Source organism: Ambystoma mexicanum, chromosome 6p (assembly GCF_040938575.1).
Source record: "Ambystoma mexicanum isolate Mex_15411 chromosome 6p, UKY_AmexF1_1, whole genome shotgun sequence".
Lineage (NCBI taxonomy): Eukaryota > Metazoa > Chordata > Amphibia > Caudata > Ambystomatidae > Ambystoma > Ambystoma mexicanum.
In genome coordinates this window covers 481,785,565-481,813,326 of record NC_090935.1, presented here as the reverse complement: position 1 = coordinate 481,813,326, position 27,762 = coordinate 481,785,565, and the positions used below count along the sequence as shown (strand labels likewise).

General features: G+C 45.8%; 1 protein-coding gene across 2 annotated transcripts in view; it reads right to left on the bottom strand.

The window, feature by feature from the left end:
- Positions 1-27,762, bottom strand: part of MTREX (Mtr4 exosome RNA helicase) — a 1,095,475-nt gene that overhangs the window by 33,472 nt on the left and 1,034,241 nt on the right. The window contains exon 25 of one of the 2 annotated variants that reach the window (XM_069627280.1): positions 1,406-1,568. In XM_069627280.1, the coding sequence (XP_069483381.1) occupies positions 1,406-1,568 (163 nt within the window). Of the gene's footprint in view, positions 1-1,405; positions 1,569-15,333; positions 15,653-27,762 lie in introns of those variants that run through there. The other variant, XM_069627281.1, reaches the window with a different exon arrangement.

Below are 27,762 nucleotides of genomic sequence, written 5' to 3'. Positions count from 1 at the left end.
AATGGCTTCCCATCAAAGCCAGAATACTCTTTAAAGCCCTTCGCATCACCCATAAATGCATCGCCCATAAAGCTCCCAAATACCTCCTCAACACAGTCACCAAGAAAGCCTAGACCAGACTCCTCAGATCTAATAACAGTGACAACCCCGAAATCCCACGATACAAAAGAGAAAAAGCAGGGGCAGTAGCTTCAAAATACTCACACCTAAGCACTGGAATGCCCTACCCATCAACATTAAGAATGAAAACGTCCTTCCAACAATTAAAAAAATTGCTCAAAACTTGGTGCATCTTCACTGTATATAAATGTACACAAGTGTATATAATGTAGAAATGTAACCAAACCCGTATTGTCCTATTGCATTGTCAATTGAATGCCAATATTGTATTTGATTTTGTGTGCAACTACGCCGTGATACCTCAGGGTCTGGGCGTATAACAAATGTAATAAAAATAAATCAAAAAAAGGAGCACACAAAACCCAACGCACATGACAATAAAACAAGCACCAGAAATAAGATTTTTTTTTTTTTTAAAAAGGCACATATTACATAAAGGTTTTTCAGGGGTTACCATTGAGAGTCAGGATTATTTTAAGGAGACAACCTGCCGAACACTGCTGTTGTATTATAGATGCAGATAAAAAATGTGGATCGGCCCAAAGGTCCAGATTGCTGGACTCAATTTGGCCAAAGGTCCTGCTGGATGGTTCAAGCGGGCCAAAGGTACGGATAAAGCCATTCAAAAAACTGAAATATCAAATCTGGAACTATATATTTCATATAGATTTTTTGATCAAATAGTTACATTTATTTAATTTACACTCCATGACAACAAAAATTACATCAGTGCATACAAAAGCGACAATTGGATTATTAAAACCTAGAAATTTCATTACATACATCAAACCAAATCACAAAATATACACAATCACATCCACAACATGTGTATATCAACTGACAAAAAAAGGATAGTGTAGGTTACACAAACACAAAAATCCCAAATCAAACTATTTACATAAAAACTTTAACAGATATGTAGCCAATTGGAGAACAAATGAATCACTATGGTATAGTTGTTTTACGGCTACTTCCAAACATCACCAACCAGTTTCAACGTTAATACATTATTTTCAACGTCTTCATCAGGGAAACAAAAAAAAGAAAAAACAATTTCCAAGCCATTTAGTTCAATTGGGCCTATACATCAGCAGAGGGACAACCAAAATGATGGACACCTAAACTGGAACTCCTACGCCGACAATACCCAAATCAAATAGATTTTTTGATCAAATAGCTCTTTATTGTTCCAGATTTGATATCAGTTTTTGATATCTTTGTTCCCAAAATCTGGAAGATGGGCACTCCTGCCTTTATGTTTATACAGATGGAAGTTAGAACATACCTTCAAAGACATCAGTCATCTTGCAGATCTGAGCAAATGTGGCTCCATTTGCCCATGTGTACACCACATCCATTAGATTGGGTTTGAATGTGTTTAAGTATACTTCTTCATCAATTTCCAATTTTGCCTCAGCAGAAACTTTAGCTATTCTCCGTGCGGTTTCCTAAACAAGAAATAAATGAGAATGTTTGATAGAGAATCCAGCCGACAAGCGGAGAAATTATTTACCGTGATGTTTGTATGGATTAGTCTCACGCAGATTCCTCATCCGATAGATATTCCCTCCAGCTCTGCTGCTTCAGAACATTTTCGACAGGGGGAGTAATGGACCTCGACCCAACCGTCGATCTGTCTTGTTCAGCATCTGGTGGTCAGCTCCAGACAGGACGTCGGGCATTGTATAAATACCACGTCACTACGCCCCAACCTCAGTTCCTCCCTTTGATTCCCCCCCCCAGCAGCACAAGCTGCATAGGAAAACAGAGAGCCCTTAAAAAAGTATTAACTATAGACCTCCGAAAGAGGAACAATTGAGCAAACACTACAAGTAGCGTTTGCAAATCTCTTTCTTTTCCTGCCACAGGTTTTAAAACAGAGGACCATCACCAAGTCAACGTGAAAGAGAAGATGCGTGCCAACCACTGACTTTGAGCGGGGATGGAGGGGAGAGGAGGGATCTGCGGGAGAAGAAGCCATAGAAAGAACATTACGGTAAGTAAATTCTCCTTCAATGGATTGCCTTTCTCCCACAGATTCCTCATCTCAGACTCCCGAAGCAGTAAATGAAGGAGGCGGGAAGAAAGTTATACCAAGAAATTTTGCAGCACTAATCTGCCAAAATGAGGCATCAGTGAAACAAGCAACATACAAACTGTAGTGCTTTGCGAAGGTATGAAGGGATGCCCATGTCACAGGGCAACAAATCTCGGACAGGAACTAGCCTCTGCAATGCTGTTGATGCTGAGACTTGTCGAATGGGCCCTGATGCTCGTGGGTAATTCCTTCCCAGCGGATTGGTAGCATTCATCTATGCAGATGAATAATCCACCAGGATAAATTCTGCTTTGTTATGGGCAGGCCCTTATGGGCTAACGAAAGGGCCACGAATCAGCTGTCCTGGCAACATAATAACTCAATGCCCTCTTCGGGTCAAGGCGTTGTAACTGTTCCTCCTGCTAAGAAGGGTGCGGAGGAGGGTAGAAGACCTGAAGGTCGAACTGCGACAGGTGAGATTCTGAGACAACCTTGGGGAGGAAGCCAGGCCTTAACCCGAGTGAAACCTTCTCACAGAAAAAAAGGCAGGAAGGGTGGCTTACAGCATAAGGCCTGCAGTTCAATCCCTCGCCTAGCAGAATAGCCACCAAGAAGGCGTTTTTCAAAAAAAGAAACCGTAAGGGACAAGAGTGCATAGACTCAAAGGGAGCCGCAATCAGAAATGTCAGAACCAGATTAAGGTCCCAATCCAGAACAAAGGGAGTTGGCAGAAACTAATTTACAAGGCCTTTCAGGAATTGCAAAACTGCAAAAAGTGAACCTTGATCCGGGGATCTTTTAAAACACAGACAAGGCCTCCAAATATCCTTTCACTATGGTGACCTGAAGGCCTGCAGAGGCCACTGACAGAAGAAACTCCATCACTGTAGTGGTGGGGCAAGAGATGTGGTCAATCTCTCGTTCCCTGCACCACGCCTCAAATCTTCGCCATCTGCACACGTACATACAAAGATCTTAATGATGGTCTGTGTGTGCAGCCAGCAACATCTGGAATTCTTGCTCAGAGTGGTCCCAGTCATCATATCTTATCCTCTTGAGAGCCATGCATGCAGGTTGAGGGATTCTGGGGTCAGATGGAGTATCTGACCTACCTGCTGGGTTAGGAGATCTAGAGGCCGCGGCAACCGGTGAGGTGGACAGATGACGAGCCAAGAGGTCAGAGTACCACGTTCTCCTCGCCCAGTCGAGGGCTATCAAGATCGTTCGAAACATCTTCAGCCTCCGGAGAAGCCCTGGAATGACAGGAATCGGAGGGAACACGTAAATGAGAGGGCAGGTCCAATCCACCAGAAACGCATCCCCCATTGCACGGTTTGCTGAGAATTCCCTCAAGCAAAATTGTTTGCATTTCCTGTTGGACTCCGTTGCAAACAGATCCACTGCTGGGGTGCCCCAGAGAGCGAAGTCCTCTAGGACTTTCTGGCCCACTACCCACCCGTGCTCCGCCTGCTCGGAGCATCCGCCAAGTTGTTCTCTGTGCCTGCCAGATGAACTGCAGAGACAGATCCTGTCCTCCAGCAACCAGAACCAAAGCATCATTGCTTCCCTACAGAGGGGGTGGGAGTGCAAACCACCTTCCTTGTTGAGATCGTGCATTGCCACTGTGTTGTCTGCCAGGATGAGGACATGTTTCCCTTGCAGAGACAGGGCAAATGCTTTCAGGGCAAGCCCGATACCTTGCGACTCTAGCCTGTTGATGTGCCACCTGGGTTCCGTCGCTGACCAGAGGCCGCTCACCTGCAAATCCTCGCAGTGAGCGCCCCCAATCCTTCAGAGACGCATCCGTGACCACTCAGGCCAAAGGAGGCCAGAAGGGTTCCCCTGCCAGGAGCGTTCCGGCCACCAGGACAGGTGGTTAACCACTGACGCAGCCACTCTGAGGAGATCCGAGAGAGTACCGAGGTACTGAGACCACTGATCCCTCAGTAACCATTGCAGGGATCTCATGCGCAACCTGGCCTCTGGCACTAGAAAAATGCAGGAGGCCATGAGGCCTAGGAGGCGGAGGAAGGAGGCTGCTGGTAGAGTGGCATTGTTCTGAAACAAGTCGAACATTTGTGTCAAGCTGACTACTCTCTCATCGGGAGGGAAGGCCTTCCCACCCGGGCGTCTAATGCTGCTCCGATGAACTGGAGCCGTTGGACTGGTGTCCTGTGGGACTTCTTAAAATTTAGAGAGAAGCCCAGCTTGTGCAGCAGCAAGCAGGCGTCCTCTAAATGGGACAAGACCTGCACTGCAGACTTCCCTCGGATAAGCCAGTCGGCCAGATATAGAAATACATGGACCGCGGATCTCCTGAGGTGAGCCGCAACTAGCGCCATGAGTTTGGTGAAACATCTTGGGGCGGAGGTCAGACCAAATGGAAGCATCCTGAACTGATAGTGCATATCGCCTATGGTGAACCATAGGCACTCCCATGTGCCAATCCATCAAAAGCACTGGAAGTAAGCGTCCTGTAGGTCCATCAACACCAGCCAGTCCTGTATTCGAGAACATGGAGAATCTCTCAACCTCACCATCCTGAATTTGTCTTTCCGCAAGCACTTGTTGAAGGCCCCCTAGGTCCAGAATGGAATGGAGACCTCCTCCCTTCTTAGGTGCCAGGAAATACCGGGAATACCAACCCGATCCTCTCTGCCCGGGAGGTATCTCTTGCACGACACACTTCAACAACAGGGCTCAGTTCTTCCTGGAGCTTCTGTCCCAGTTGGATTGGGGGCGGTGTGTTATGTGGTTTTCTTACAAAGGGCAGACAATAACCCCACTAAATGAGCTGCAAAGACCAGGCATCGGAAGTAATTCTGTGACACTGGAGCAAATGCTTTTGACTTTAATTTTCATAGCGCAGCAATGGACCCGAAGGCATGAGGTCACTGACAAACATAAAAGTGGGGGATGACGAGGCTATAGCACAGAAAAGCTGCGGGGAGAATCTATACGGAACAGAAGGATAGAATTATGCAAACAGCCATGTTTTCAGCTTTTTTTAAAATGGCTTAAGTAAGATCAATGCTCCGTCAACCGTCCTCTAACTGAGGGGACAATCAAAGCGGCTTGGGAGGCTGGGCTGCCGACGCTGCCTGTTGACCTCTAGAAGCCCCTCTACCCCTTCTGGAGCGCGAGAAACGCTTCTTCCCTTGTCTGGCCGTGGGAGCTGCGCTCTCCTGCCATAAGGAGCATATCCCCTGTAGACATGTGCCCTAGAGGCAAAGCTAAATGCCCGTTTGACTGGCTGCGCAGCTAGGTTTAAGGAATTAGCAGCAATTTTGGATGCCTTACATTTTCCTAAGGAATCGTCAGCTTTCTGGCCAAATAGAAGATCGCCCTTCGAAGGCCATGTCCAGAAGGTTGACTTGGACATTAGGTGAAAAACCTGAGTTTTTTTTTAAATAGGCCCATCTTCTTAGCGTTCTGGCTGATGCCATAGATAGGCCCACACAGTCGGCCTGGTCCAGGCCCGTTCACAAGGATTGTCTGGCCACCTCTTTCCCATCCTCCACTAACTGTAGGAAGCCTTCGCGCAATTCTCCTTCTGGGACATTGTGAGCAGCATTTTCAACTGCTGTCCATAGACCGAAGGAGTACTTGGCAAAACTGCTTGCCACATTTGTAGATTTTAGGGCCATGAACGCCATGTGAACGCTTTGTGAACACTTTCTTTGCTAAGGCATCTACTTTTTTTGCTTCCCTGTCGGGAGGCAGAGTGGACGTAGAAGATGCATGTCTAGAAGAGACAGTAGCAGCCTGCATAACAAGCCCCTCCGAGGAACAGTGAGAGGAGAGTTATGAAGGATCTCCTCTAGCCGGCCTGCATTTCCCGGAAATGGTGGAGCCGATGGGAGGAATGGACCAATGGTTTTGCCCCATTATTGCTAAAGGATCGTCAATGGCAGGGTTTAAAGGCATATTACTTACTGTGGTGAGGCCTTCCTCTAAAATGTCAATAAGGTCATAACCTTGTACAGGCACCACTGATTAATGCAATCGCAGGGTGTCAATAACCCTTTCTACCAAAGCCCTGAATTTAGAAGTATTATGAAGATCGGGCTGGGATTGCTGAAATTTGACGTCTGGAGCGGTGTCCAGACAGCTGGCGTCCTAGAGGCCTATTGTCAGTTGCAAAAGCAGATTCTGATCGTTAAAATAATCAACCCCTCCTGAACCCAAAAAAAACGGGTCGACATCCCCCTGGTCATTGGCGTCATGACCATCAAAGATCTCTGCCACAGTATTGAAAAATTCAACCGGGGTTGTGGGGTGAATGTTTTGACAACCGTCGACGCAGAGGGTTTGTCTCTCGGCGTCGATATGGTGGTTGCCGGTATCAATCATGATCGAGATGCTGTAGCGTCAACATCCTTGGATGCACAGGGTTAATCCGGCTTCCACTGATCTCTTTCGGCATCAATACCGGGGCACTAGAGGGGTCAGGTATACCAAGCGCCGCTCTTGGCTCCAAAGCCTGCTGTGTGTGGGGGAGGGGTGGGGGGTTTAAGCACGCACATGCTTTTTGAACATGTCTAGCATGGAGGTTTTTAAATCCTCCCAGTCTTGGCGGGTGCTAGGCCCAGCTGATGGCTTACCTTTATCCGTCGACGACTCGGTGACCCGACAGTGCCAGTGACGCCTTTTCTTCTTTCGGGATGAGGAAGAGTGGCTCCTCGAGTGGGACTGTTTCTTATTCCACCTATGTTCTTTCTCAGTGGTGTGCCCCTCAGTTTCGGCCTCCAAAGACCGAACGGTCGACCGTGCTGATTTTTTTTTTTTTTTTTTTTTTTTAAGAGGCCGTCCCTGAGCGCGTTTTGCAGCTAGATCGCGTAGGGATTTGTGTTGTATTTGGGCATACAACGGACACCCAACAGTCCCGTGACACATGCCGAGGCACCAGACACACAACTCGCATGGGTCAGTGATGGACAATTTGATCACACAATCGGAACACTGTTTGAAACCAGATACCCGAGCGACCGACATCTCGTGTCCAATTTGAAAAAAGTCAAAAGTTTTCTGATGAAAAGGTCGAGTGAGTCGAAGCTCTGTGTTCCCAAGCAGTGTGTTCGTGCGCGGAAAAAAGGAACAGAGGTTGGGGCGTAGTGATGTGGCATTTATACAACGCCTGATGTCGCGTCCAGAGCAGACGACCAGACGCTGAGCAAGATGTATCGACGGCTGGAGTTGAGGTTCACTAGGACTCCTGCCGAAAATATTCCAATGCAGTGGAGCTGGAGGGAATATCTATCAGATGAGGAATCTGCGGGAGAAAGGCAATCCATTGAAATGCAATTAAAACCATTTAAAGCAGAAAACTGTGCACCATTTCTATTGTACCGGCGTGCAAAATTTTCATTTACACAATTCATGTAAAACTCTTCAATAACAACATTAAGTGCTCTGACTCAAGGAACTGGAATTAAAGATGGCTAGGTTGATACAGCTTTAATAAAACAAATGCTCTACATTGCTGGCAGCGGAGCAGAAAATTAAGAGGATATCTCTAGGTTCCTCTACTGGCTCAGTAAAAGTAAAGGGCTACATAGCTAAACCATTCCAACATTCTTGCGGGATCTGTTTGCTGTTGAAAAACACAAGTAAAACATTCTGATTTTCTGAGGACCCTATAAAGGGGTAGCAGCAGAACCATTTTCAGAGGTGCTCACTGAATAGTGGTCATACATGCAAAAAATACCATGGCAAAAAAAAAGTACTGCAGCAGCTGTGCCATGTGGAAAACCATTCAACCTGAGGCTTAAATGGGCAGTTTGAGTAAAACTTAATCCCCAAAGGTCCTTTCAGGGGGTGAGTCGAGACAATGAGCAGGGAGTTGGCAATTGTCCATCTTAACTACTAAGTACACCATTTAGAAATAAACCATGTTAAGTTTGTTACTATGCAAGAACTAATTATCTACCTCCATTAATGTATTTTCAGATATGTTGCTCCTTCCTCCCACAGATTGCTCATCTTAGAAGAACAAGTTACTTTCTTACCTGGTAACGTTCTTTCGATGGGATGGTCCGACTATGTATTCCATATCTATGACATGTAATCAGCACAGCTGTGGTGATTACATGTCATAGATATGGAATACGTCGGAGGACCCAATCCCCTCAAAATATCCTTTAGGCACCATTAGAAAAGATGTTCTTTTTCTGCTTTCCTCCTACAGATTTCAATGCGACACCCTTTCTTTTAACAAGCAAAAGGAAAACCCCAATCTTTGCACAGAATATTGTGCCCCCAACTGAATCGGGAACCTCTGTCATGGTCTATGGAGAAATCCGAGTGAGGGAAGGGGGGGGGAGTTAACATACCTGTTCCTGACTCCACCCCCTGTTCCCTATAGGATTACATGGGCGTAAAGTTCTGCCCCTAAATCACTCTTTCCTGACTTCGGTTGGTGGAGACCTGGCCGAGGACCCCTTCCTAGGTCTATTGCATAGTAAACCTTCCTGAAAAGTATAACTTTGGAACTACTGAATTTAAAGCACAAGGCTCAAAGCCACTTTAGGGCTGGACTTACTAAGTGCTAGCAAACAGTTTTGTGGTTACTGTAAATTGCTTCTTCTGAACTTTATACATTTGACCATTTACCTGGAGGATTTTGAAAATATATCTTACAGTGGCCAAAACACAGGTATGTGGTACCCTAAATGGCAAAATGGTAAAACAAGATCCGCTGCCTCCAGCCCATCATGGAAAACTCATGAAAGTAACCACAAAGTTACAAAAACAGTTATGGAAGTACGAAGTGTCGCTACCACACTTCAAAGGTGGTGGTGCATGCAGGAGAAAAACAGAATTTTACTGTTGAGAACAGCGCTCTCTTGCACTGATAGCCATAGGAACTGAACAGTGCCTGCAAAACATATGAGCTTAGTAAAGGGGATGAAGCAAAAAAAAAAAACCTTCACTTACCTTCAGCAGACAGTAAAGGATCAAGACAATAGAAAAATGTTGGGTATCCCATTGAAGTGTATGGAAGGAAAGCAGTAAAAATATTTGTTTTTACCATTGGCCACATGCCACATACTTTTAAGGCACCAAAATATAAAAAGGAAGCCTCAACCCTTCCCACTCTCCAAGAAAGGCACCAGATCCATTGCGCAGTTCACTAGAAGTTGCTGAACCTCTTCCAAAAGGAGGTAATCTGGAGGAGGCAGGCGAGTATGGAGGGTGGTTGGGCGCAGTGGAGGCAGTAGAGCCATGTGACAACATAAGGTGCAGGCATTGGAGCCGTTGTGCTGCCACTCCCTGGTTAACAGGAACAACTTCCCACCTACTGGAGAGGGCAAATTCCCTGTTCAAGCAGTTTTGGCCCAGGAGTTGTCAAGGGGACAGTGACTGCAATAATTCTACCTCTATGGGTACCTCTGCTCCTACCCAGGCAACGGAAACACTGGGTCCGTTTGCAGGATGTTAGGAATGATTTCACTTTTAGCAACTTTCCCTCCGTATTCTATGGCCCCACAAACCTTTTGCTTTTTTTTTTTTTAATTATTATTATTATTATTTTTTTTTTACATGTCCTGACTTTTTACAAGGAAGTGAAGTCTTCAGTGTCACTCCTGTGGCCTTTTGCTCATTTTTGTTATGGGGAAACTGATCAGTCCTTCACACTATCCGTACTGTGAAACTATGTTTCCCTTTTTTCTTTTTACCTTTGTGGTAACCTTTTAACAGTGCACACAGCATCTTACAATGGGGTGATACTTTTGTTTATCCTAGTATTTTACACTTGAGATTTTGGGTTATTTGTATATGTGACCAAAGACAAGCTGGTGGCAGCCGATAAAATATTTGCCATGTTTGCGTTATTTTTGGTTTACCGCATATGACTACTAAATGTGGCTACTGCCCTAAAATGTCTGTCACGAGATTTTCACTTGTTCTTTGGCCTTCTTCCTGCCTTCTCAGGTCAGGAAGTCCCATAGCTGCTGTTTTTGCAGGGTAGTCATGCCCTTGTGTGTGCTTGACCCAGGAAAGGGTGGGACTGTTTGGTCCCTCTCCACATCTGTGGTGCCTGCAAGAGTGGGCATAGGACAAGAGTGAAACCAACAGTGGCCCCCGATTGGGCCTCCGCTGGCTGTTTTTTTGAATGGTGCAGTTCCTTACCATTGGTGGGCTTGTTCTTGCTTCCAGACAGGATTTTGGATATGAATACTCCTGGAGCCATTTCTCGAGATTAGCGCTGGAGCCAAGAATCCTGTGTAGAAGAACAACCTACTGAAAATTCGAAAATGACTCCTGAAGACTTCCTGCGTCTGGCCCGGCAAAGCCTGTTTGACTACCTGATCTGCAAAGGCTGTGCAGTACTTCAAACCCTGGACTGGTGGGACCAACCAGTCACCATGTTCACAAAGATCCAGCCGTCCTGAATGTTTGGAAGTGTCCCTGGTCTACCCGTGGACTGACCAGCTCTCAAGTGGGCTACCTCGATAGAATCATCACTCTTCTGCTTTTGCAGCCAGAACTTCAGTAGTCATTTTGTGTTGTAAGTCACCTTCCTGCCGAATGTCAGCCTCCTAGCTTCAATGGGATCCTGCTCTTAAAGGGATTCTCCAACCACTAAATGGAAGTATGCGTGCAGTCTGTGTGTGGTGGCCGTCGATGGAACCCTCCTTCCCTCATACTGTGGCGTTTCCTGATATGTGCATCAGTGCTTTCTGCATTTCTCCATCGCCAAGGGTTGCGCTCTGCTCTTGGAGCAGACCGGAAGAATCCTTGCACCCATAGCTCCTGGGCACCTCTCACTGTAACAAATGGCAGGCAATCCAACCTTCAGCAACCCACAGTTGACCGATTTTCCCAGAAGACTAAATGGAAGTTGGGGGATAGGGGGTGGGGAAGGGAGGGTAGAGGGAATAAGTAAACTGAAAGCATTTGAAGCATTTGTCTGCCCCTGTCCTCCATAGGATAACAGAGAACAAGTCTCTTTGTATCCTTCCATTCCACTTTGTTTTGGTAGCTGCACTGGAGCAGTAAAACATGAAAGATAAATACACATTGTATGTAGCTAGTAACTGTGTTGCATCTCTTCTCTGGAATATTTCACCAACACAAGTACTTTACCTGCATCTGATTCATTCTGTGGAGAAGCATTGTGATTTTGGGTACAAGGCCCCACTCTTCATAGGAATTGACCTTCTGAAGCTACGCAGATTTCTTATGAATTGGTGGTCCTATCTTACTGCATCACTTACCTTATTTTGTATTCATTTAGCTCACTGAATGCTTTTTAGAAGCAAAAAGGTGACTATATATGTTTAATATTGTTGAACAATATCACCTACTTGTTTTATTTTTTTGCGTGCATTTTGGGCCTAGAATAAACATAGTATTTTTGTACAGTCTCATCTAAATTTAATTGTGCGTTTCACTGTGTGGACTCATTGTGGACCCTTGATCCTACTCACACTCCTGAGCATAGCCTTGACTGCACTCCATTGCTACGTTGGTTGGGTTTTGGCTAACCTCTTGGAGTTCTCTTCTTTACTAAAACTTGGGTGGCTTCCTAAAATCTCTCCACAAGGCCAGATTCTAGAAATCCATCCTAACATTTGGTCATTGGAGGTATTGATCTTCTCCACAGACTCTTTTCAGCTTCCTACTCAAACATGTTGTTGCTATCAATTGGCACGTCAAATAGTTTTGAATGGTCATCTGGGAAAACCTGGACGTCCTCATCAGGTGTTTCTGCAGGACAGTCCCTACGACAAACGCAAAAGCCACACAGCCTACATCATTTGTCACGCAGCCTTGTCACGCTCCACACCTGAGGGACAAACCCATCCTTCATTCTCCCGATTAGGCTAGTTGTCAGGGGTCTCCGTGACCCCATCCAAAAGTGTGCATGTACTTGGCCAGGGCATAGGCGGCACTGACAGCCCTCAAAGCCAGACTACCCGAAAAAAAGGAGCTTGCGACCCATGACATCAAGGCTCTTTGCTGTCCCTGTTCTGTGTCAAAGGGTGAAAAGTAGAAGACTTTGAAACCGCAGTCACTGCGTGCACCATCAAGCTCAGGCGTAGGATGCGTGGACAAAATCCCCTGATCTGAGGAAGCTGGGCAATGCTTTTTGGCAACGTCCCAGCCCACAGCAGAAGCAGAAGTCTATTTTAACCACTCTGCCATGAACGGAGCATCACCCACCAAGTGACAAGGGAGTAATGTCTTCCTAAGGGAACCCTGCTCCAGGATGCTAGTCAGGTCAAACTTGCCCACAGCCTCAACAGGCATCATAGACGAGAACAACTGAAGGGTCTATAAAGGCTTAGCAATAGTATTTTGGAAGGACACATGAGGGTTCCCCTTAGGCCGAGGACTGCATGAACTCACGCTTGAGCAATGTATCCAACCCAATGTCATCCTGCAAGTCTGAGCTCAATGTATTCAAACCCGGACCATGGCCACAAAACCCCACAGGGAAGTCCTCTCCTCACTGTAGTGCAACGGCTCCAACTCACAGGGTAGATGAACACCTTTCTCAAAGATGTGACCAATTGTCGCTAAAAAAACATCTCCTAGAAGATACTGGAGCAAAGCAAAGAGAGGTGTCTGCGCTGACCAGCACCAAAGGCAGCACTGTGGTTTGGATGCTTGAGAGTGGAGCCAAAAATCCCTGAAGGGGAATAGCTTTTATAGGCTTTTATAGGCAGGGCCGGAACAGAGCCAGCAAGCATGTGGTTGCATGCCTAAAAAGTACCTCTGCTGAAAGTCAGCAGGCCCTGGATTTAAAATCAGCAACAAGGCTGATGCTGCCTGTGCCTTGGCGAAGATGAAAAGCATCTGGTGCCTGAATCACACCCACTAGAAGTGGCGGAGGAGCTGGTGTGGAAAGGTACTCTGAGTGCAGGTGGTAAGCTGTCAGAAGTAAGGTTTAGAGGCATGCGCTCAGAGAGTGTTCTAATGCAAAGTTTGTCATGAGCGATAGTCCTCTATGTTATTGTTGAGATACTAGAATCTGGCCTGTTGTGACAGATTTTAGGAGGCCACCCATGTATGGCGAACAGGAAGCTCCAAGAGTTTAGTTAATACCCAATCAAGGTAGCAATGGAGAGCAGAGAAGGCTTATTATCAGGAGGAAGGGAGTGGGTTAAGGGGCAGTAACTGAGTCTCACAGAAGTAATAAGGTGCTTATCTGTAACTCCTGTTCTCCAGCATTGGTATCTTTCATAGATTAACATGCTGTGAATATTCCCCAGCGTCAGGCTGGGAATCCTCTGTTACCATATTGTGTAACTTTCTTAAAGCAAAGAACATTTTCAGTTTCGAAGGCGGTCACCCTTCTTATGGGTGCTTTTGGTCCCAACCAATGGGACCTCCAGTAGTTAGTCCACTAGACCCTCCCCCCTCTTCCGATTTTGACCAGTCATGCTAGATAGTTCAGGGAGGTTTCAAGGATTTTTACCTTGCAGGGGCAGAAGGAGAGCGCATGTGAATCTATAAAAGATACCAAAGCTGGAAAGCGGAAGTTGCAGGTAAGCAACATGCTCCTTCTCCAGCATTGGATCTTTCTAATATTCAGATGCTGTGAATAGACTTCGTAGCATTATGTAGAATTAAGCAGGTTTCAAGATAAAAAAAAGCACCTTATTGTAACACACGCAAATGCGTATCCTATTGGAAGAGACGCTGCAAGTCTGCTCGCCCTGTTTGGACGTATGCTGCGTGCTGCCTCTCCAAGCAATAGTGCCTTTTAAACGGTAAGCAGCGCCAACAATGTAACTGATCGGCAGATGTTTGCGATAGACATGCCCGCCCACCAGTCCTCCGAGGCGGCAGTAGTTCTTGTGAAGTGAGCATGGGGCTGTCAACTGTTTCCCTGCTGCCACATGGCAGAATGAAATGACAGGAAATCTACCTCGAAAACGTACAGTTTTTAAAGAGTTTCACCTTCATAAGCCAGGAATAGGGGGTTGGGTCTGTAGATGTAATATGAAAAATTACCTTCATGGTGATTCGGGTTTTCTTAGTCCAGTCTCTCCCTCCTTCACAACTGGTTGGGAACGCCTGCATTCACAGGCAGGTGGGAAAAGCTGGCTGTAAAAGATAACTGTCACTTTAAAAATTTTGGAAGGGGAAAAGCCATGTGCATCCCTCCGCGCGCCGGCTCCACACCTTACCCTCACGTCACCAACGTTCCACACCCAGTTCCTGAGGTTCCGCTGATGGCAGTAGAATTTAAGTATGTGTACTGTAGGGGATGGCTGGGTGGGTGTTTTGAAGGAGGTAGAGCCTGGACTAAGAGAACCTGAATCACTATGAAGGTCATTTTTCATTTCTCTGTCGTCCTGGCGCTCCCTCCTTCCCAACTGGTTGGGGCCAGACTAAAAAGCCTTTGAATAAGCAAGGGTGGAGAAGACAGCATGTACAGGATTCAGGCAAACAAGTTGCAGATAACCTATTGGTCAAATTATGCATCATTTCTAGACTGTGTCCATAGCATAGTGCTTGCAAAGGCAAGCGGTGTAGCCCAGGTAGCTGCTTTACAGAGGTCTATAAAAGGAACATGTCTGGTAAAGGCTACAGGTGCTGCCTTGGCTCTAGTAGAATGGCCGCGAAGTCTCTGCAGAGTTGTGAGCCCCTTCATGTCCTAAACCTTGGAGATACAGGAGACAACCCATTTAGCAATGGAAGCTTTAGCTGCCTTATTGCCAGGGGGAAGGACCACCGTGAGTAATGAAGAGCTTGACTGCTTTTGTTAACGGTTTGGTCCTTTCAAGGTAGAATTTTAAAGTTCTCACAACATCTAGGTTATGCAAATTTTCTTCGGCCGCAGAAGCGTGCAGTCTAGTAAGGAAAACAGGAAGACATATTTCCTGGTTTAAGTGAAAGTCATAGCATACAAGAGGGGACGCAATTTCAAGGATGAATTGGTCAAAGCGGAAAGACCCCCAGAGGAGAAACAATCCACTTTGAGGACAAAAAAAATCAGGGACATTTGCATGCTTGAAAAAAACAGATGTTGCAGCCAATGTCGGCTTGAGTTCCTATCTAGAGCGAAGCCTTTGTGCCTCTCTGGTTCCTTTCTCAGATGGCCAAGGGTCTGCACCAGGGGTGCCTGTATTGTGGCTGCAGCAATATATGTACAATTCCGAGAAATAAAGTTGGTACCCTTTAGTGCGCTCCTTGGGAAGAATTACTCAATCACTTGGTTATGTTAATTCCAATTTGTTTATTCAGTATAGGTTCTGGATACTCCATACACTTAAAGTTTCAATAAACAAACTTTGTCTCCCAACACGTGTTTCCCCATGACTTTAGCCACGGTTCCTCAGGGGAGATTCCTTGTCATGTTTCTCATAATTCTGATTCAGTATTGATTGGTATTCAATTTTCTCTCTCATCGGCTCTCTATTTGTCTTCCTTTTGTTCTTTTTCCCTTTTTTCTTTTTTTTCCTTTTTTTTCTTTTTTTCCTTGTGTGTAGATTCTTGTGGATTCAAAGATGTTCCTTTCTCTCGGTACGATTGCCTCTGTGCATCCGTGGAAAAAAAGAAAAAAAGGAAAAAAAAGAAAAAAGGGAAAAAGAACAAAAGGAAGACAAATAGAGAGCCGATGAGAGAGAAAATTGAATACCAATCAATACTGAATCAGAATTATGAGAAACATGACAAGGAATCTCCCCTGAGGAACCGTGGCTAAAGTCATGGGGAAACACGTGTTGGGAGACAATTTGGGAGACAAAGTTTGTTTATTGAAACTTTAAGTGTATGGAGTATCCAGAACCTATACTGAATAAACAAATTGGAATTAACATAACCAAGTGATTGAGTAATTCTTCCCAAGGAGCGCACTAAAGGGTACCAACTTTATTTCTCACATTTGCATGCTTGAACTGCAGTCATTGCAATAACATAATGAAAGGCACACATGTAAGACACCCATATAATGGAACTAAAATCAATCTAAGAGATTACGCTACATGCGATACTAAATCTGCCATCTATGGACTAAATTGCCCGTGTGGCATTTTCTACGTGGGACAGACTAATAGAAAAGCAAAAGAAAGATGGCATGAACACAAAAGTAACATCAGAACCAAAAACATCAGATCACCGGTGGCGCGTCATTTTGACAAGAAGAAACACAGCATAGCACAACTGAAAGTAATAGTCCTAGAAGTAGTCAAAAAAGACCAAGACGAGGAAATGACACCAAAAAGTTGAACCAGAGAGAAATATACTGGGTAGATAAATTGAGTAGCTTGGCCCCCAGGGGGATGAATGAAGATTACAATTTGGGAGTATTTTTGTGAATTTTTTGCGAACATTTAAAAGCTGAACTCCTTTAAATAATTCCGTTGAGAAATGATGGAGTATCTACAAAAGACAAAAGAGAGATGAGCTATGCTATGTGTACTGAACATCATGAAATTGTATGGGACATCTAAACACTAGAATGTGAGCATACGCTTCATCCCACAACCACCTAAACACCAGACATATGTAGATTGACCACAGGCGATACCCTCTCTGTACTGTAAATAATCTCATTAAGGAGACTTAAATTCACCAGACAATAAAGAAAACCTTGAGAATCTAAGCTAGTTATAAAACCCCTTAAATCCCTAAATACTTAGGCAGATTATTTCTATTCTTTTTAAAAAATCTTTAGAATTTTGAGTAATTACATTGAGCCGAATCACTTTGATTTAAGATAAGTCATTAACAAAGCGGAACTATAACCAGATAACACCAAGGGCGACAGATTCCCAGATAGCGACACTAGTGATATGGATTATACATCACAATAATGCTTTATAGTTATTGAACATCATCATCCCAACAAGTTTGCGTTTTGCGAACATCACAACATTGTCAATATACGAGCGTGCCGTCATCACGCATGCACGTCATCGCTATGACGCTTATAAACACAAGGTGGCCATTTTGCGGACTTTTTCGCTGCGGCCGAACACCAGCAAACGAGAGAAACTGAGGTAAGCAGGGGAATGCTTAATGAAAAGGGAAATCCATCCCTTCAGGCTCCATAGTGGTTTCACCTAAGCTCCATTAGTCCTCAAACAAAATGGGGGTACTAATACTAACACGAAATCCCCTACAACTATTAAGAACACTCATTGCCTTACAGATTTGCCAGTGGGGACCTAACTAGGAGAACCAAGGAAATATCTGACACTGGTAAGAGATCACTTTCCAGTTTCTATACCATTAATTTAAAACAGCAACAAAAGGAGACAAAGTAGAACTCTTTAATACACATATGCATTTTTATAGGCAACAAGAACAAAACTGATAGGAGATTTTATTGGTTCACTTCCGAGATTGAGACAACCACCTACGTTTTAATAACTAATGACTGCTTGAAGAACTATGATGTAGAAGAGGCATCTGAGCATCCATATGATGCGCTGGATAAGGACAACAAGCAGGTAATTCTGAAATCATTGGGACTATACCGTTACTCTGAACACCCATAACTGGGTTTTAAATAGAAAAACTCTGGAAATTAGCAAAGTAGTAGTTTTACCCTTTATTTTTCTCTTGATTTCACGGGCAATACCTCTTTAGTATACCAGAAGTGATCATTATAGGAAGGAACACAGGTAATTATGAGATGAAGAAGTATGACAGACAAAAATATATTCATAAAATATGGATGAAATGTAAACTTACGAAAGAGTGATAATACTCCATTTACTTATTTATCATAGATGGGATAACTGGACTTAGAGAAAAGGATAGACAACTCCTGAAGAAGGGGATAGAATACCCCGAAACGCGTTGACACAATCCAATATCGGATGTTCAATAAGAATTATTATTGAAAGAAAGAAAAAACGATCTGATATTCATGATCTGTACTTGTTAATTTATGTTGTGTTAGATTACGTAAAAGTACAAAAGCGGATATTGAACAGGAAATGTATTAATGTTGATTGACAGTGAATAATTGAGTGCAATATTCTTTTTATCATAAATTGATTTATAATACATATCACAAGTGTGTTCCACATTACTTTTTGGAATATGATTTGAACTCACGAAAACAAATTGCTTTCTGATTGTCTTTACGATAACTATTGGGTGTGCAGGGGATGGGAGAGATCCACAAGGTTGTGGACATCTGTTGTATTTCAGTTTAGTAACACGGCCCAGTGTCAGGGTTGTTTTGTCTCCCCGGCACCCCATTACCATATTACTAGAGAGCCTATAGATTGAAAACCATCGAATGAAACAGGAGTGCACTAGGACTACCCAGTTCGAGATTAAGTGAAAGTCAGACCACCTTGGGTAGAAAGGAGGGGGCCGTATGTAGAACCACCATGTCCTTATGGAACACTATATATGGTTCCTTTAAGGAGAGAGCCAGGAGCTCACTAATCCTTCTAGCCGAAGTAAAGGCTACCAAAAAAGCAGTTTCCCAAGTTAGGAATTCTAATTCACATGAATCCATCAGCTCAAATGGTTTTTGCATTAGGGCTGCTAAGACCACGCTGAGATCCCACTGAGGTGGAGATTCACGAATAGCAGGGATGTAAATGTGAAAGGCCCACGAAGTGCCTTTTAATGGCCTCCTTGGAAAGAGAAGACTACTTGTGTTCTCTATTCAGGTAAGCACCGATAGCAGATACATAATGTTTGCTAGTGTCTACTTTGACACCAGTGGAAGCGAGGTACGACATGAAGGACATGACATCAATAGAGGGCTGTAGAGGGTCAAGGTCTTTTTCCAAGGCCCAGTGACAGAAACGTAACCATTTGCTATGCTTCTTAGGGGAAGCTTTTCTGGAGGCTGACACAATGACAATTTGCTCTGACCAGTTTAAGTGGGAGAAGGCTAGTTTTTCAGGAACCAAGTCTTCAAGTTGAGCAATTGAGGTGAGGGGTGAAGGACCTGCCCTTTCAATTGAGTCAAAAGATATCACGATAGTGGAAGATCTAATAGGGGCCATCTGCGCTAACTCCAGAAGGTCTGGAAACCAGATCTGGCAAGGCCAGAAGGGGCTATTAGAATCATTGTCAGATTGTGTGACATTTTGAATTTTAACAAGACTAAGAGAGGTGGGAAGGCATAAAGTGTTAGATTCAACCAATCCAGATGTATAGCATCTCCCAGGGATAGAAGACCCTGACCGTGCCTTAATGCAATCTGAGGATATGATACGATAGGTTATTTATAACACGCTTAATACCCAGAGGTTACTAAGCGCATATCCGGGAATCTAACCTGTGGTGATCTGTGTCGTCTTGTTTGCAAGGCGAGAATGTTGCCCCTGAGCTATCCTCCCAAGAGACAGAGATTTGTGCTGGTTGGCAAAGAGGTCTACTGATGGATGTCCCCACTTCTGAAATACCATGCGTGCTACTGATGGTTTCAGCTCCCACTCGTGCGGAGCATGCTGTAACCTGCTTTGTTTGCCTGCAAGGATGTTCTTCCCCTCGAGATGAGACGCCAATAAGAAAATGTGATTTCGAATGGCCCAATACCAAATGTTTTCTGCTAGGAGACAAAGGGGGCGGGAGCGGGTCCCCCTGCTTTTAATATAAAACATTGCAGTGGTATTGTCCGTTAGAATTTTCACCACCATTCCTTGAAGCAAGGGAAGAAATGATTTCAGAAAAAAAAAATATGGCACTTAGTTCCAGGACATTTATGTGGGCGTCCTTTTCCTGAAAGGACCAAAGACCGTGAGCTGTTAGACAATGGGCGCCCCAAACATACTCTGAAGAGTCTGTTAGGACTATTTGGTGCGGAGGAGGTTGAAAAGTAACACCTACTACCAGGTTCTCTGGTGAGTTCCACCAGAGTAGAGAGTCTTGAATTGGTTTTGAATTAGGATTTTCATTTCCTGAGAATCTGAGAGCTGGGTCCAGTCGAGAGCAAGTTGCCACTGGATAGTTCACATATGGAGCCTTGCAAAAGGGGACTAGGTTTATGCTAAAGGACATGAGGCCCAAGAGCATTTGAAACCACCAAGCTGTTAGGGCCTGGTGGGTACTGAACTGTACGATGGTTTGAATGGCTTCCACCCTTTGCAGGGATGGAAAGGCCTTGTGTACAGTAGTATCTTTAACTGCTCCTAGGAATTGGATCCTCTGAAAGGGATCAAGTTGGAATTTTGTCACATTTATGGAGAACCCGAGGTTGAACAGCGTATGGCATGTTATTTGCAATTTCTGATGCAATTCCGCTCGAGACTGGGCTTTTAGAAGCCAGTCGTCTAGGTAGAGGTATAGATATGATATGTGATATTTTATTTGTATCGCGCTCGTATACAAGTTTCTCAGATGGACTGTCCTTAACCGAAGGTAGGCTGCCACTGACCCCTGAACCTTTGTGAAAACCCTGGGAGCAGAATTTAGCACGAAGGGAAGACATGTGAACTGGTAATGAAACCTTCCAATTGTGAATCACAAACTGACAGAGTTTATAGATGGGGATGTGAAAATAGGCATCCTGTAAATCTACAGATGTCATCCAATCATTTGGATGAAGAGAAGCCAGAACCTGAGGAATGGTTACCATGTGGAAGGTAGCGAGAGACAAATTGGTTGAGGTCTGAAAAGTCCAGCATTAGACGGATCCCACCTGATTTCTCTGGGATCAGGCAGTAACTACAGTAAATTCCCTGACCTACTTCCTTTTGAGGAACCAACTATTCTCCTGGAACCCGTTTTTTGATCTCTTCCAGAAGCTCCAGGGATGATTTTCAGAGCTTTGGACGAGAGGATGGTGGAATAGCCAGAAAGGCAAGGCGGTAACCATACTGAATAATATTCAGAACCCACTCCTCTTACCCTTGCGGTCGTGTCCGTGAGATATTTGACGACTTGACGCTGTTACATAGCAGCTTCTCTGCCCTCCGAAATCCAGAATGAAAATTCGGCTGCTGTTTCCTGATGGAGAATGTCAGTGAAGCGTTCAAGATTCTCCAAATTAAGGATATTAAATCCCGCCAGAACTGCAGCAATGTTAACCTGCCTAAGTTGTAAGGTAGAGGTGGTGTAGGACTTCTTACCGTCGGTTCGCTTTTTTTTCCAGCACTGAAGCTGGAGATGGACCAGGGCCTTTACCCATTGTGACCAAGGCAGCTGAGACTACTGCAGATTGAGCTGGATTATTGCCCATGAGTATGAAGGGCCTGCCCTTAGGCACCTTGTATTTGTTATCTAGGTCCTTGTAGATGTTTGGATCGGAATGGGGCTATCTCCAACGAGCTAGAGCTGGTTCTAGAATGGACGATTCCATGGGAAGTGTAACTTTTGACTGATGAGAAGGCAGTTTCAAAAAAACACCAGCCGTTTCAGGCTTATCCTTTGGAAGGCTTTCTAGTGCCTGCATGGCTTTAGTTATAATGTTATGGAACACCTTAGATGGGGACTGAGTGGTGTCCTCCTCTGAATCGGAGTCAGTGTCCTTTGGCATTTTCATGGAGGAGGAGCAGAGTCCCCGTTGTCCACTGGTACCGTGACAGGCTCGGAATAGGGTCAATGGGTACCGAACCCTGTGGCATCATGGGTGACATTTTGTCCTTGATGCGTTAAGCCAAAACTTCTAGGAAGGGCTCAGAAAGCATTGTTTCCATTACAGTATTGGTGATGTCGTTCCCCATTTGGCAAGGGCTAGGTAGAGGGTCTTCTAGTCTGATAGAAGTAGAAGAGTCAGCCCTATCAGGCAGTTGGCTAGTACTATAGATGTTGAACGCCACAGGTCTAGGCACTTGAATGTTGGTTAAAACCAGCTGGGGACCAGGTTGTGTTGGTACCAGAATAGGATGACCCAAATTGTCCTCAGACTGAAAATTGAGGCAAAATGTGAGGAGACAGAGCTCTCACAGAAGTGCTGAATAATTGTTCTGGTGTAACAGTAAAGAATTTTGATGCAAAGTCTTCGGAGTCAGAAATTAGAGTAGAATTATCCTTCCGACTCTCTGGTACAGAGCCCGAGATAGAAGCCAAGGGAGATGTTTTCCGTTTGTGCTTTTTGGAGAATTTGGTACCCAACTAGATCTCGAATAAGAGTGCTTATGCCTATTGTGAGAGGACTTGAGATTTCCTCGGTACCAAGGAGCTTGAAAGCTCAACTGTGGTAGTAGTAGAGGGTAAAACTTTCTTTCAGTACTGAGGTACCAGATGTTTTGCAAGCGGAAGCAGACTTGGCTTTGTCTGGTACAGAGGCATCAGAGTGGACCGAATAAACCCTGGAGGCGCGGGCCTCTTTGCATGTACCCTTGCCTGTTCGGTGTACTGAGGCAATAGAGGGTTTCCCCGGTACCGATGTTATTTTGTCTTGAGTAAATAACTCTTCCAGTACCGGGGGGGTCTTCCGAGACCCTTTCCCACCTGGAGGTACTAGTGATTTCCCACCCAGAGGTACTTTCAGGCGAATAGGCTGGGAGTTTCCCCCTGAACGGTCCTGTGAAAACTCCAGAACTGAGGAGGCAGTCTTCCCTTGGGTTCCAACGGCCCGTGCCGGAACTACTACCTTACTTGAAGGTACAGTGCCCCCTGCCCCCATTTTACCGATTTTCAGCCTCCCTCCTGTTCCGAACAAAGTCTTCGGTACCTGTCCCAGCTCGGACATGGCCCACAGAGACCTCGGGTGAATTCCACAGCAAAAGATGCAGGTACTCACCGGGTGATGTATACCCAGACAGTGGACGCAGGCATGGTGGCGATCGGCTGCAGAAAAATGCTTCTGCAACGGATGCACAGCTTGAAACCTGTTGCATACGGCACACGTAGAGGGAGGCAATACGAATAAAAACATTTAAAAAATAAACAATCACTAGCAAAAAAGGGATGTACAGCAAAAAGCAACGCCCCAAAAATGGAAGTCATAGCGCAGCAAAAATTCCAACCCACCTAGTGGCACTGGGTGTGGACCGTTGCTGACATGAGGGTAAAGTGTGAGCCCAGCTCTCGGAGGGACGCATGTGTGACGTAGGCCCTTCCAAAACTCTTGAAGTGACGGCTATCTTTCACAGCCAGCTTTTCCGGCCACCTGCAGATGCAGGCTTTCCCAACCAGTTGGGAAGGTGGGAGACCCAGGACGACAGAGAAATGTAAATGCCCTTTCGACATCCAAAGAGTGTAGGGCTACCTCTGCTGGAGATGTAGCTTTTTGGAATAATACAGGTAAGGCAGTGGTTGTATTTTTGTGGAAGTCCATAGGGATAAATTGTAGATTAGTTATAAGCAGCACTTTATCCTTTTGGAACCTTAAATTAAGGTTAGTTGACAGCAAGAGTCTGGAACTCGGACACTCACCTGTCTGACGTACCAGGAACGCAACCTTTCAGAAGAGGTATTTGAGCTGGGCCGTGGCCATTGGCTCAAACTGCTTCTTCATCAAACCCAGTAAGTGTATTTAGGCTCCATTCTGGAGATGTTTTCTGCTGGTGGAAATGTTCTGAATAGATTTTGTACAACAAGCACAGAACCTTCTCCACTTGAGGTTATATGACTTATTGGTGGCAGTCACTGCACTCCTGAAGGATCGCTAGACTTCAAATCTCTGTGAAAATAGGAGCTATGCTGTTTAGCTGTAGGGATATTGGTTTATCCGCCGAGAGTTGGATTAGGTCTGTGTACCACTTTTGGCGTGGCAATTTTGAAGTGATGAGGATCATTCCCCATTGATGAGTTCAGATCATTTGCACCACCCGGTGTATGACCGGGAAGGGAGGAAACGCGTATGCAAACAGATTGCTCCATGGGAAGGAGAATGCGTCCTCCATTGACCCCGGCTAGCTAATATTTTGCACTTCTTGTTTAGACAGGTGGCAAATAGCTCTACATTCAGGCGACCCCACCACTGAAACAGCTGCTGCAAGCAGCAGTCGTCGAGTTCCCACTTGTGGCTTTGAGACGCCCATCCGCTTAGGCCGTCCACCACTTCGTTCTGGACTCCTGGAAGATGGAATGCTTTTAGGGAGATGCAGCGTGGAATTACCCAGTGCCAGATTTGTTGTGCCTCAAGGGGCAGGGTCCTGGACCGTGTTCCTGCCCAGTTTACTGAGGTAGTAAATTGTCGTAGTATTGTCTGTTAGGACTGACCGACTGCCCCTTGAGTAGCGGTAAGAGAAGAAGAAAAAAAAAAAAAGACAGTGGCACAAATTAGCCAACAGTCAACACAGAGGGCTTGAGGATAGGTGCCGAAACCTTTGGTGCCGAATGTTCTTTCGGCGCAGAGGGACGCTCTTGTAATCGATGGGCATCAGGGTGCCTAGGTCTTACTGAGCTCTGGTGACTTAGTCCTGACAGGCGTAACACCCGAAGACACTTTAGACATCAATGTTGACAGAGTGACTGGCTTGGGGTCGGGAGCACCGAGCATCACTTTTGCTGCCAAAGCTTGCTGGTCGGGGGCCAGAGCCGCACCTACAGCCACTAGCATCTTAAACCTTTCTAACAAAAGTCTTAAAACTCTCCCACTCTTCTCCAGTGGTTAGCCCCGCAGAGGGCTTACCTCATTCTGACGACGAGCTGGACTCACGTCGATGGCGGTGGCTCCGCTTCTTCCGCGAGGAAGACGTGAAAGCTCCTGTAATGGGACTGTCCCTTGGTGGTCTTATGATGTTCTTTCCCCTATGTTGTTAGAGTGGGCTCCTCAGTCTCTGCCTCCGAGGACAGCACGAGTGACCGCGCCAGGGACTTGGCGACAGGTCGGGCCAAAGCCAATTTCCCGGCCCCTTCACGCAGGGATTTCGGCTGCATTTTTGTGCACAACGTGCAGGCCTCCATGTTGTGACTAGCACCCAGACACCATAGACAGACGTCGGGGGTCGGTCAAACATTTTGGTGTCGCAATGGCAGCATTGCTTGAACCCGAAAACCTGTGGGATGACACTGGGTCAAGGTTTTGAAGAAAAATCATACAAAGTACAATAAGAACATACAGTAGACTAGTCGTGTTCCCGATGCAGCATGCAAGCGTGTAGAAAAAAGTAACTGCGGCATGGGGCGTAGTGATGATATATGACAATGCATTACTTACCGTAAAAGCATTTCTGATGGTTTTATCTGCTTAGATTCACATGCTGTGCATAGGTCCGACATCCAGTGGTCACTGCGGAGTATTGCATTTTGTTTTTCGTAGTCGAAAAGGGGACTTCGACAAGGCGTGTCTGTAACACTATCCCTATAGTGACGTGCGTTGTACCCACAATCCCTCACGCGTCGAGGTCCCTCTGTTTGTATTTTTCTGCCCTGAGGGAGCCTTCTAGACGTGAGTGAGTACAGAAAAGAGAAATACAGTAGAGGATGTCTATGTTCCTTCCATCCGAGCGGGGAGGAAGGGCGGGCGCATGTGAATCTAAGCAGATACAACCATCAGAAATGCTTTTACGGTAAGTAATGCATTGTCTTCTGATGTTTGTTAATCTGCTTAGAATCACATGCTGTGCATAGACTAGCGAGCAGTACCCGGAGTTGGCGGTGGGTTATGAGAAGGAACAGTAGAGAAAAGATGTCTTAATACTGCCTGACCCACCTGGGAGTCAGATCTCGAGTGTTCATCTAGACAGTAGTGTTTTGTAAAGGTGTGCACAGAACTCCAGGTAGCCGCTTTGCAGATGGACTCAAGGGGAACATTTGCAATGAATGCTATGGACGCCCCCGTGCCTCGAGTAGAGTGTGCTCTAGGCTTAAAGGGCAGTTCTCTATTAGCAAGAGTATAGCAGAGAGTGATGCATTGAACAATCCATCTAGAAATAGTGGACTTTGAAACTGCATCCCCTTCTCTTCCTGCTGCCACCGAGACGAAGAACTGATTAGTCTTCCTCAGTGGTCTGGTTCTTTCCATGTAGAACATGACCGCTCTGCGCACATCCAGTGTGTGTAGAGTTTTTTCTCCTAAGTTGGAAGGATTTTGAAAGAACGTTGGCAGTTATATAGACTGGTTTACGTGGAATTTCGATATGAACTTCGGAGCAAACCGTGAGTGCGTAGAACCACCTTATCTCTGTGAACTGAAACGAAGGGGTCTAGAACAGAAAGAGCCTGTAGTTCACTTACCCTCCTGATGGAGGTGATAGCTATTAAAAAAGCAGTCTTAAGCGTGAGGTCTTTAAGAGATGCTTTGTGCATGGGTTCGAAAGGCGAGCCCATGAGTCTGGTAAGTACCACGTTAAGGTCCCATCCGGGAGCTGGGTCAGCTATCGGGGGGTGCATTCTCTTTATTCCCTCCATGAAGGCCTTTATAACAGGGATCTTCCACCACGACACCTTGAGTTGGGAAGTGGTATATCCAGAAAGTGCCGCTAGGTGGTCTTTAATGGAATTGAACACTAGACCTGAATCCAATAAGTGGGTCAGGTATAGAACAATATGTGTGGGAGAGCAGTCAATAGGGTTGATGCTTTTCCCCCTGCACCAGATGACAAATCTCTTCCACTTGCTAGAGTAGCTGTGGCGAGTGTTCGGTTTCCTGGCTTCCCTGAGAATGTCCATACATCTCTGCGGGAGCAGTAGATGTCCGAATTCTATGATCTCAGGAGCCAAGCTGCTAAGTTCATGTTCTGGGGGCATGGATGCAGAGTCCTGCCCTTGTCTTGTGACAGCATGTTGTACGGGCAGGGGAGTTTCACTGGGGGAGATAGGGACATCTCCATCAAGTGAGCGAACCATGGCTGTCGGGCCCACATTGGGTCCACCAGTATCATGGTTACTTGTTCCTGGTGCATCTTGTGCACCACCTTGTTGAGAAGGGGAGTCGGGGGAAAAGCGTAAACAAATTTTCCTGACCATTGCATCGACAGACCGTTCCCCTTGGATTGGTTCTGGGGGTACCTGGAGGCGTAACCTGGGCATTGTGAGTTCTCCAGGGTTGCGAATAGGTCTATTTCTGGGAATCCCCATTGTGTGAAGACGTCGAAGACGATGTCTTCGTGCAGTCGCCATTCGTACTCTTCGGGCAGGGGGAAATCTCTGCTGAGTTTGTCTGCCAGCAGATTGAGTTCCCCTGGTACATGTTCTGCCAGTAGGAACATGTTTTGTTTGAGAGCCCACTTCCATATATTCTGGGCCAGTTTGGACAGCCCTGGAGAGTGGGTGCCCCCCTGCTTGTTGATGTAGTACATGGCTGTGGTGCTGTCTGTAAGGACCAACACAGTTTTGCCTTGTAGGTGTTCCTGGAAGGCTTTTAGCGCCTTGAACACAGCTAGTAGCTCCAGTAGATTTATGTGTTTGGATGCTACGTTCGGAGTCCACACTCCGTGAGCAGTCTGATGGGATAGGTGAGCCCCCCCATCCTGTTAGGGATGCGTCTGTGGTTAGAGTGGCTTGCGCCGCGGGTGTGGCAAAGGGTTTCCCTTTTTCCAGGTTTTCCTTTGTCCACCATCGTAGCGAGAGAACCAAGGCCTGCGAGACCACCACTGGATCGTCCCATAAATCGGCTGGCCTGACACCACTGGCTGTTGAGCCACTCTTGCATAGGGCGCATGCGCAGGCGCGCGTGAGGTACCAAATAAATACACGACGCCATCATGCCTAGCAAGCGCATTGCTTTGCGTACCGTCACCTCTCGACAGGTCACATATTGAGGGATCTGAAACAGCATGTTTTGGACCCTCTCGTTGGAGGGGAAGACGAGGCCGTCCTTTGTTTGGATTAGAGCC